The sequence below is a fragment of the Schistocerca serialis genome, chromosome 5 (genome assembly GCF_023864345.2).
Source record: "Schistocerca serialis cubense isolate TAMUIC-IGC-003099 chromosome 5, iqSchSeri2.2, whole genome shotgun sequence".
Lineage (NCBI taxonomy): Eukaryota > Metazoa > Arthropoda > Insecta > Orthoptera > Acrididae > Schistocerca > Schistocerca serialis.
The window spans coordinates 167,202,497-167,213,080 of record NC_064642.1 but is presented as its reverse complement, the minus strand read 5'-3'; the positions used below and the strand labels follow the sequence as shown (position 1 = coordinate 167,213,080).

At 48.9% G+C, this 10,584-nt stretch overlaps 1 protein-coding gene across 1 annotated transcript in view; it reads right to left on the bottom strand.

Annotated features, from left to right (window-relative positions):
* Nucleotides 1-428: 428 nt before the first annotated feature.
* LOC126481352 (MIP18 family protein galla-2) overlaps nt 429-10,584 on the bottom strand; it is a 30,069-nt gene continuing 19,913 nt past the window's right edge. The window contains exon 3 of the mRNA XM_050105048.1: nt 429-749. Coding sequence (XP_049961005.1) covers nt 483-749 — 267 coding nt within the window. The 3' untranslated portion in view covers nt 429-482. The remainder of the gene's footprint in view (nt 750-10,584) is intronic.

The window sequence follows — 10,584 nt, the reverse complement described above, 5'->3', positions numbered from 1 at the left end:
CTCTTTTACCAATAAAATTTATATTCAATAAAGAAAGTTCAATAAATTTAATAAATAACATTCTGAAACTCATATAGATGAAATATTACATAACAATTCTTGTTAAAAATATTCACAATGCCTCGCACTAATTTTTGTGACATGAACATGAGACAAAGTTCCCATAGCAAGCAGTAATTAACTAATGGTATCACTTTTCTGATGGTACGTGTTTTTCCAGTCTTTGATTTCTTAAGGTAAGTTTCAAGCTAATGGTCTTTATACACACAATAAAATTAATTATGAATCACAAAGAATTTACCTGAAGTAATTATCTGGGACACACAGGAATACTAACATTGCAAATAAAATATTTATCATTTATTTCATGTGAAAACCGCAAATCACAGCATCTGTGCTGCTGCACAAATAAAATAACAAGCACAATTACAACAGCTTTATAAAAACAAGTTCTCATGAAGCACACTATCGCACCAATGTCCTTAATAAGTAACGATGCACTGATTAATGACTTCAATCAGGTGCGAGTTCTCCAGTGCAGCTGCAACTCTCTCCTTATCAGCTAGTTGTTTGTTAACAGCTGATTCTGAAGCATGAGTACCAGGTGCAATCTCCACACTGACTTTGAACCTGGGAGGTAATGCACGCAACAACTGTACCCTTATGGAAAGTCCTATGATTGTTGCCATACTGCAATGTGGAATAGTTGGAGTGAACAGCACCTTCACTTCATTCTTGCTGTTATCCACCTACAGACAACAAAACAATCACAACAGTGACAAAGTTATTTTCAGTGTGTAGGAAGTACAGTTGGCACAATATTAACACTATGTTTATATAAAAATTTAGGCTTTAGTTATAGGACAATGCACATGTCGTAATGTATACAAGCACAACAACTCTTGACCTATCCACTAGAGATGGGCAAAACTGTTCTTTTCAGAGATCGGATCAGAACTGTTCACTCCCTGAAATGAATTAGCTCTTTTTCGTGACTCACCACTCATTTACTATAGAAAATAAATGGAAGGCACATTGCCCTTTAAACTTGGTTTATTCCAGTACTATACCTGTATTTTGATCTTATTTGATCCTATTTTGAAGTAACACAGATAATGAGTAAGAATTTTGTATTGTTTATTGAAATTTCCACGATATGACAAAGTTTTTGATTATTGATTTATTTTGCACTATCGTGGTTTTTTGGGTGATCGGAAAATGTTGTAACTTGAGATTTACATTAACAATATATTTGGCTACAATGTATTAAAATTTCATTAACCTCATACAAATACATCGCAAGCCATATATTTTTAAAGTGAACGTTTCCTTCCGAAGACGCCTAAAATCGCAAAATCCGTACCAGAATAAGAAAAAAACTATAAATTTGACTGTAAAACGAAAGTGCTGCATATAGCCTTACGCAGAATAAAACAAGGAAAATATTGGTGTATCACATTTTGCGATACGTTTATCGGTTCGCTCGTAATTAAAGCGTAAATTCGAGTGTCCATAATAAAAATCCTATAGTAAGAGGAGTCGTCAGGAACCTAATCTAATCAGTTTAAACAAATAAAAATAAAATAAAAACAAATGATGTATACATAACATAATAATGTAATATACGTAGCGGTATTACTACGAAGAACAATATCCAATAGAGACGAACTCCGATGCAGAGCCGCTGAGTCGAGCAGGTCGAGCCGCGAGCTGTATTACTGCGTGAGCCGAGACCGCAGAGACCAGAGTGACACCTGAGTCGCTTTGCTCAACGCTCTGGCTAGAGTCGAGACGGTGGGGTGAGCGTTGAGCGGGCGAGTTCCGAGGGTGGGGGGAGCGGTGAGCTCACCCGCTCGGAGACAAATCGTCTGTTCTCTTGCGAGCAGGTTGTTGCAAGTAGTTCCTATGTTATCCGCTAGGTGGCTCTCTGTCCTGTTGCTCGCATCAACTGCCCAGAGGGCAGGACGTGCGACTGAAACGATCGCCGACGGAGTGCGATGCGAAGTCAAGCTGCGCCAGACACTGCGCGCGGCAGACGACGCACAGAGACGGCACGGCATATGTGAAACACTAAATCCAATGGGGCACTGCACAATGGAGGCAGCCAAGGTAGAAGCAGGGCAGAGGCCGGCGCTGGCTGTGTTGTGTGGCGTGCACTGTGCTGTGACCAGCAGAGGCGCCGCTGATATGGTCCGTCTCTCTCTCTCTCTCTCTCTCTCTCTCTCTCTCTCTCTCTCTCTCTCTCTCTCTGCCGTGGGAAACGTTTGGAGCTACCGTTCTTTTTTTCTGAATCACTGATTGTTCACTCCTTTGAAAGATTCAACTCTATGAATTAGTTCAAGAGTGCATCCCCATCTCTACTATCCACACAGTTTTACTTGCATCAGAAGTTCTCCTACATACATTGCAGGACTAGCAGTCCTGAAAGAAAGGATACTGCAGAGAAATGGCTCAGTCACAGCCTAAGAGATTGTTTCCAGAGTGAATTTTCACTCTGAAGCAGAGTGTGGAAGTTTGAGATCCAATCTGGCACACAGTTTTAATCTGCCCATAAGTTTCAAATCAATGTACAGACTGCTGCTGACTGAAAATTCATTCTATGGATGGGTTTAATTTTGCACACACTATGAAGACTTACAAAAAAGAGAGAAAAGAAGAGGAAGAAACCTCAACTATCTCATACACATATCTGTATAGATGGTCCAGAATTCAGCACAGGTCACAATACAAAAAACATTCAACTAACAAGGATTTGCAGAAGGTAAATACAGGTAATGAGCACCAAATATCATCAGCTAAAAGAGTCAACAGCTGCCCTCCACCTACTGGTACCTAAAAGATGGCATACCACCATTTTTGTTACTTCTGATGTAAAAAGCTCTACTACAAGGTATTTTGAAGGGGAAAAAATGACAATAGTCTATATTTCTTTAAGAGAATTAAATTATATGCAGAGCAGGTGTGTGCATAGATCAGAGACAAAAGGTCTACTGTGACTCACCCAAGGCGAGAGAAACCCCGCCTGCATCCATATCTTAGTCAGGAGATTCAAAACTCTAAAAATGTAATATACATCAGTTAGACTGTCAATAATAAAAACAAGATGAGAGAAACTGACTGAAGTGCCAAAAATCATGGAGTAGTAATAGACATATGCAGATTGCAGTAGTATCGCTTACACAAGGTGGAGTGTAGTGCAACAGTGGTGCTGTCATTTTTACTCAGCTGATTCATGTAAAAGGTTTCCTATGTGATTATGGCCACACAACAGAAATTAACAGATGTCAAAATAGGAATGGCAATTGAAGCCAGACCCATGAGACATTCCACTTTAGAAATGGTTAGGTAATTCAATATTCTCAGATCCACAGTGTCAAAAGTGTGCCGAGAATACCAAATTTTTGGCATTACCTCTCACCACAGACAAGGCAGTAGCTGATGGCCTTCACTTAACAACGGAAAGCTATGGTGTTTGCGTAGCGTTTTCAGTCCTAACAACCAACCAACACTGCATGAAATAACCACAGAAATCAATGTGGGATGTATGACAAACATATCAATTACAACAGTGTGGTGAAATGTATTTTTTTTTTTTTTGTGTGGGGTTTAAGGGCGCTCAACTACTGAGGTCATTAGCGCCCAGTCACTGTTGTTAGAGCACATGGAATCTAGTAAAACTCAAGGGGAGGGGGGGACACCAGAAAGACCTAACAAAGATGTAGATAAAATAAGTACAAAGGTTAGATGTCTTTGGACAAGCCAGTCAAAGTTATAAAACGCAGAACTCTAGCAGCTGCTCGAGCGTCATCAGCTAAAATATCCGGTAAAGTAGATGGCAGGGACAGGACAACATGAGATTGACTAAAGCGGGGACAAGACAATAAAACATGGCGCACTGTTAATGCCTGACCACAAGGGCACTGCGGGGCTGGGTCACCGGAGAGCAGGTAGCGGTGGCTAAACCGGCAATGCCCAATCCACAACCTGGTCAGAAGGACCTCCTCTCGCCGAGATGGTCGGGAGGAGGTTGTCCAAGCAGTTGGGAGTGGTTTTACTGCCCGGAGCTTGTTTCCTTGGAGGGATGACCAAACATCCCACCACAACGACACAAGCTTCTTACGAACATCCCCACGAACGTCAGATGACGGGACACAATGGGAGGCTGGCCGAGGCAGGAGGACTGCAGCCTTGGCAGGAGGACTGCAGCCTTGGCTGCAGCATCCGCAGTCTCATTCCCAGGCACTCCTACATGTCCGGGAACCCACAGAAAGCTGACAGGAGAACCATTATCAGTGAAAGAATGGAGGGACTGCTGTATCCGTTGAACCAAGGGATGGACCGGATAGGGAGCTCCAAGGCTCTGAAGAGCACTGAGTGAGTCAGAGCAGAGTACATACGATGAATGGCGGTGGCAGGGGGCATACTGAACGGCTTGATGTAGAGCAAAAAGCTCGGCCGTAAAGCTGGAACATTGGTCGAGGTGCCGGTATTTAAAAGGTGGCGGCCCCAATGACAAAGGCACAGCCGACACCATCGTCAGTTTTGGAGCCATCGGTGTAAATAAAGGTGTGACCGGCAAGTCAAGCACGAAGTTCGACAAACCGTGAGCAATACACTGCAGCCAGAGTACCCTCCTTCGGGAGTGAGCTGAGGTCGAGATAAATATGAACCGGAGCCTGGAGCCAAGGTGGTGTCGGGCTCTCACCCTCTCTGAAGGTGGTAAGGAGGGCAAAATCCAATTGTCGAAGCAGGCGACGGAAGCGGACTCCGGGGGGCAGCAGGGCAGACACATACAACCCGTACTGACGGTCGAGAGAATCGGCGAAGAAGGACTGGTAAGAGGGGTGGTCGGGCATAGACAACAGCCGGCAGGCATACCGACACAGCAGTACGTCGCACCGGTAGGTCAATGGTAATTCGGCAGCTTCAGCATAAAGACTCTCGACAGGACTAGTGTAGAAGGCTCCGGTCGCAAGATGTAACCCCCCATGGTGGATGGAGTTGAGACGGCGTAAGAGGGATGGCCGAGCAGACGAGTAGACAAAGCTCCCATAATCCAGCTTCAATCGGACTATGGACCGATACAAGCGAAGCAGGACAGTGCGATCCGCTCCCCAAGATTAACCACTAAGAACTCTGAGGACATTAAGGGAACGTGTTCAACGGGCCGCCAACTAAGAGACATGCAGAGACCAACACAGTTTCCTGTCCAACGTGAGCCCTAGAAACTTAGTTGTTTCCACAAATGGGAGAACAACGGGACCGAGATGTAAGGATGGCGGAAGGAACGCTTTATATCGCCAAAAGTTGATACAAACCGTCTTCTCTTCAGAGAACCGGAAGCCATTTGCCACGCTCCATGAGTATAGGCTGTCTAGACAACGCTGAAGGCAGCGCTCCAGGAGGCATGTTCTCTGGGCACTGCAGTAGATCGCGAAGTCATCGACAAAGAGAGAGCCTGAGACATTAGGTGGAATGCAATCCATAATTGGATTGATCGCGATGGCAAAAAGGGCTACGCTCAAGACGGAGCCCTGAGGCACTCCGTTCTCCTGGAGGAAGACGTCGGACAATACGGAACCCACACGTACCCTAAACTTTCGGGAATCAATAAAAAGGGGCAGGCGACCACGTAGGCCCCACCTGTGCATAGTGCGGAGGATACCTCCTCTCCAACAGGTATCATAAGCCTTCTCCAAATCGAAGAACACGGCTACCGTTTGGCGCCTTCGCAAAAAGTTGTTCATGATGAATGGCGACTAGGTCACAAGGTGGTCAACAGTGGAGCGGCGGCGACGAAAGCCGCATTGGACATTGGTAAGTAGCCGTCAAGATTCAAGAATCCAAACTAATCGAGCATGAACCATGCGCTCCATCACCTTACAGACACAGCTTGTAAGAGAAATGGGGCAGTAACTAGAAGGAAGGTGTCTATCCTTCCCGGGGTTGGGTATAGGAACAACGACGGCGTCACGCCAACGCATGGGGACCTGACCTTCGGTCCACACACGATTGTAGGTACGAAGAAGGAAGCTTTTGCCCGCCGGATAAAGGTGTGCCAGCATCTGAACGTGAATGGCATCTGGCCCCGGAGCAGAGGACCGGGACAGTGCAAGCGCACGTTCGAGTTCCCGCATAGTAAAGGGGGCATTATAAGTTTCCAGAGTCAGCGAGTGAAAGGAAGGTCGCCGAGCCTCTTCTGCCTCTTTCCTGGGAAGGAAGGCAGGGTGGTAATGGGCGGAGCTTGAAACCTCCGCGAAAAACCAGCCGAAGGCGTTGGAGACAGCCACAGGATCAACAAGGACCTCATTACCTGAGGTCAGGCCAGGTACCGAGGAGTGGGCCTTAATGCCCGACAGCCGACGCAGGCCACCCCATACGACAGAAGAGGAAGTAAAACTGTTAAAGGAGCTGGTGAAAGAGGCCCAACAAGCTTTTTTGCTGTCTTTGATGACTACGGCATTGCGCTCGGAGCCGTTTTGTATCCAATACAATTCGCCAATGTAGGATGGCGGTGAAAGGTGCGTAAAGCACGTCGTCGAGCATGGATAGCGTCTCTACAAGCCTCGTTCCACCAGGGGACGGAAACGCGATGTGAAGAAGAGGTAGTACGAGGAATGGAACGTTTGGCAGCATTGATGATAACAGCCGTGAGGTATTCGACCTGACTGTCACAACTGAGAAAATCGTGGTCCGGAAAGGTCGCCAGGGAGGAGTAAAGTCCCCAGTCAGCTTTTGGTATGTTCCAGCTCGAAGGACGTGGGGATGGGGTGTGGTGCAGGAGACGAACGACACAGGGGAAGTGGTCACTCGAATAGGTGTCAGAAAGGACATACCACTCGATCCGACGGGTAAGAGTGGTAGAACAGATCAAGAGGTCCAAGTGGGAGTATGTATGAGTAGAGTCCGAGAGGAAAGTCGGGGCGCCAGTATTGAGGCAGACAAGATTGAGATGGTTGAAGACATCCGCCAAGAGTGAGCCTCTTTGACAGGATGCAGGAGAGCCCCAAAGGGGATGATGGGCATTGAAGTTGCCAAACAATAAAAACGGCGGGGGAAGCTGAACAATCAGGTGCATCATGTCAGCCCTACTAACAGCAGATGACGATGGAGTGTAGATGGTACAAACTGAAAAAGTAAAAGCAGAAAGAGTAATACGGACAGCTATTGCTTGGAGTGGGGTGGTCAATGGGATGGGATGGTAATAGACATCGTCCTGAACGAGCAACATGACCCCACCATGAGCTGGGATACCGTCCACAGGGGTGAGGTCATACCACTCCGAGGTGTAGTGGGTAAAGGCAATACCGTCAGTCGGGCGCAACTTGGTTTCCTGGAGACCAAGGACGAGCAGACAGTGCAGGTGGAGGAGCAGTTGTAATTCCTCCCGATTAGATCGAATACCTCTTGTTCCAATGTAACAAGGCCATCGCTAGTCAAAAAGAGGGGGAACGAGACGGGGGAAGAGCTGGTAACCTCGACGGCCGCGGAGGGCCAGGTTTCGAGGGAACAACGCTACAACCGGCGGGAGGCGGATCCTGTTCCATTGAGTCGTCTCCAGCTGCGGCCGCTGTCCCTGGTGGTGTAGGAGGGGCAGCATCATTTGCCGACGAGAGGCCAGCTGAGCGCCTGGCAGCAGAGCGTCCCGGCAAAACTGAGGACGGCCGGGAGCAGCGACTTACGGATGGAGCGTCAGACGAAACGCGCCGGGGTGGAGAGGGGGATAGAGACTTCTTCTTGGGGGCCTTCTTGGAAGTCCGAGGAGGCACAGGGGTGGTGGGCTGGACCCGAAGAAGGTTCTCACGCACGGGGTCGGTTTTCGAACGCCGGACCTCGGAAGCTGGGGTCCGGAACGTTGCCCTGATGGACGCCTGAGAAGAGGATCGCTTCTCAGCTTCTCAGGCGGCGGGGGGGGGGGGGGGGGGGGGGGGGGGGGGGGAGGAGGAGGAGGAGGAAGGAAGGAAGGAAGGAAAGAAGGGTGGCCCCTGGGGCAGAGGGGGCAGGGGCCACGGGGGAGGAGGATTTGGAAAGGAGGGATTTGGGAGGCGGAGGCAGAGACCCCGGATGAGGGGAGGAGGTGGAGGGGCGACAGGATAGGGGTGAGGATACCGCGGAAGGAGGGGACACAACTGAGGCAAACGAAGTGGTCAACGGCACGGGATGGAGGCGGTCATACTTCTTCCTGGCCTCAGAATAAGAGAGACAATCCAAAGTTTTGAGTTCTTGTATCTTCTTCTCCTTCTGATATGCGGGGCAGTCTGAAGATCTAGGCAAGTGGATGCCAGGACAATTAACGCACCAAGGTGGTGGGGTGCATGTATGTTCCTCACGAAGAGGACGTCCACAATCGCCACAAAGGGGCTCAGCCTCACACCGTGACGACATGTGCCCAAACCGCAAACACCGAGAACAGCGCATAGGAGGCGGGACGCAAGGTCGCACGTCGCACCGGTAGCACATCACCTTTACCTTCTCCGGGAGAACGTCCCCCCTCGAAGGCGAGGATAAAGGCCCCGGTGTCGATGCGACGGTCTTTGGGGACGCGCTGGACTCGCCGGACGAAATGCACGCCTCGGCGCTCCAGGTTGGCCCTGGGCTCCTCACCAGATTGCAGCAGGAGGTCCCGATGAAAAATAACCCCCTGCGTCCTATTTAGTGCCAGATGCGGGACAATGGACACTGGGATATCCCCTAGGCGGTCGCACACCTGGAGCGCCGCCGACTGTGTGGCGGAGGTGGTCTTTATAAGAACGGACCCCGAACGCATCTTACTGAGAGCCTCGATTTCCCCGAAGATGTTCTCAATGTGCTGAACAAAGAACATGGGCTTGGAGGTGGCGAACGTCCCCCCATCGGTTCGAGAACAGACCAAAAAGCGGGGGAAGTACTTCGCCCCAAGCCGGCGGGCCTGTCCCTCCTCCCAGGGAGTGGCCAAGGGGGAAAGGGCAGGAGAACCAGAACTAGAGACAGTACCTTTCCGTTTGAAAGACTCGGCCGCAGAGCCACCTGATATGTGTTGACGTTTCATCTGCGAAATGTCCGCCCCGATACCACCCACTCCGACCAGGGGCTCTCCCCACGGGCGCCACCCAGCCTCAGCAAGGGCCACCTGGCAGGATGACCGTTGCCGGGAGTCCTGATGCCCCAAGGAGACGGGCATCTCCTCCTTGGCCGACGTGGGGAGGGTGCAGCTCAGGTATCGGCAGTTGTGTTGTCAGGGGGCTACAACCTAGAGGGTACATGACGACCCCCACCACAACGGGCTGGCTACCGTGCTGGATTTCTGGTGCCATGGAAAGTCCATCATTATCGTAGGTGCAGATGGGGACGCACTATGGGCGTAACTTGTACAACCCATCAGGCGTTTAGGCCCAATTTGAGGAATAGTAGGTATGGTTACAATGCCGGTATAATGCTGAGTGCCAAGGACTTAGTGCACTGAGGACCAGTGGTACACCACGTAAGGCGTCCTTCCCCAAAAGGCTCGTACTTCTGTAGAATTTTGAAAAATGGAGGTCAAACCCCAAGGGGGACCATCACATGAAAGGCCGAAACGGTGGAAACTCCTTTTAGTCACCTCTTACGACAGGCAGGAATACCTCGGGCCTATTCTTACCCCGGACCCGCAGGGGGGCCAAATGTGGTGTTAATGAGCAATTGCAGCAGATGACCATAGCGAGTGCCTTTGCTAACAGCACAAAATTGCCTGCAGCACATCTCCTGTGCTCATGACCGTATCAGTGGATCCTAGATGACTGGAAAACCATGGACTGGTCAAATGAGTCCCAAATTCAGTTGGTAGGAGCTAACAGTAGTGCTCTGGTATGGCACAGACCACATGAAGCAGTGGATCTAAGTTATCAACAAGACAATGCACGAGCTGGTGGTAGCTTCATAACAGTGTGGGCTGTGTTTACATGGAATGGACTGGGTCCTTCAGTCCAACCGAACTGATTACTGACTGGAAATGGTTATGTTCAGCTTTATGTTCCCAAACAATTCTGGAATTTTAATGGATGACTATGCACCATTTCACTGGGCCATAATTGCTCACAGTTTGAAGAACAGAAATTCTGTACAATTCAACCAAATTCCCATCGAACATTCACGGGATGTAATTGAGTGATCGGTCCATGTACAAAAACTGCAGTGGCAACACTTTCACAATTATGGACGACAATATAAGCAGTATGGCTCAACATTTCAGCAGGGGACTTCCATCAACTTGAGTTCAAGCCCTGTCTAGTTGCTGCACTATGCCATGCAAAAGGAGATGCAACACAATATTAGGAAGTATCCCACTACTTTTGTCACCTCAGTATAATAGGTAATGCACCAGATGGGAGTCTGCGGGCCCTCAATGCGATGGGAGCCATGCTACCCACAGCCACCCCACCCCTGATCGATTACAGTCAAGGCATTAAAGAGAACCCACTATTCAACAGAATGCTACATCTAAAGTGGAAAATGAAGGGTGAAAGAGGTAGTGGCAAAGCAGGTAGGACTGAGTTTTCTCAGACCCAGTATCCAGTGGGAGATTCCCCAACCCAACAATCCCACGCTATCTTATATCTGAGAATAAAA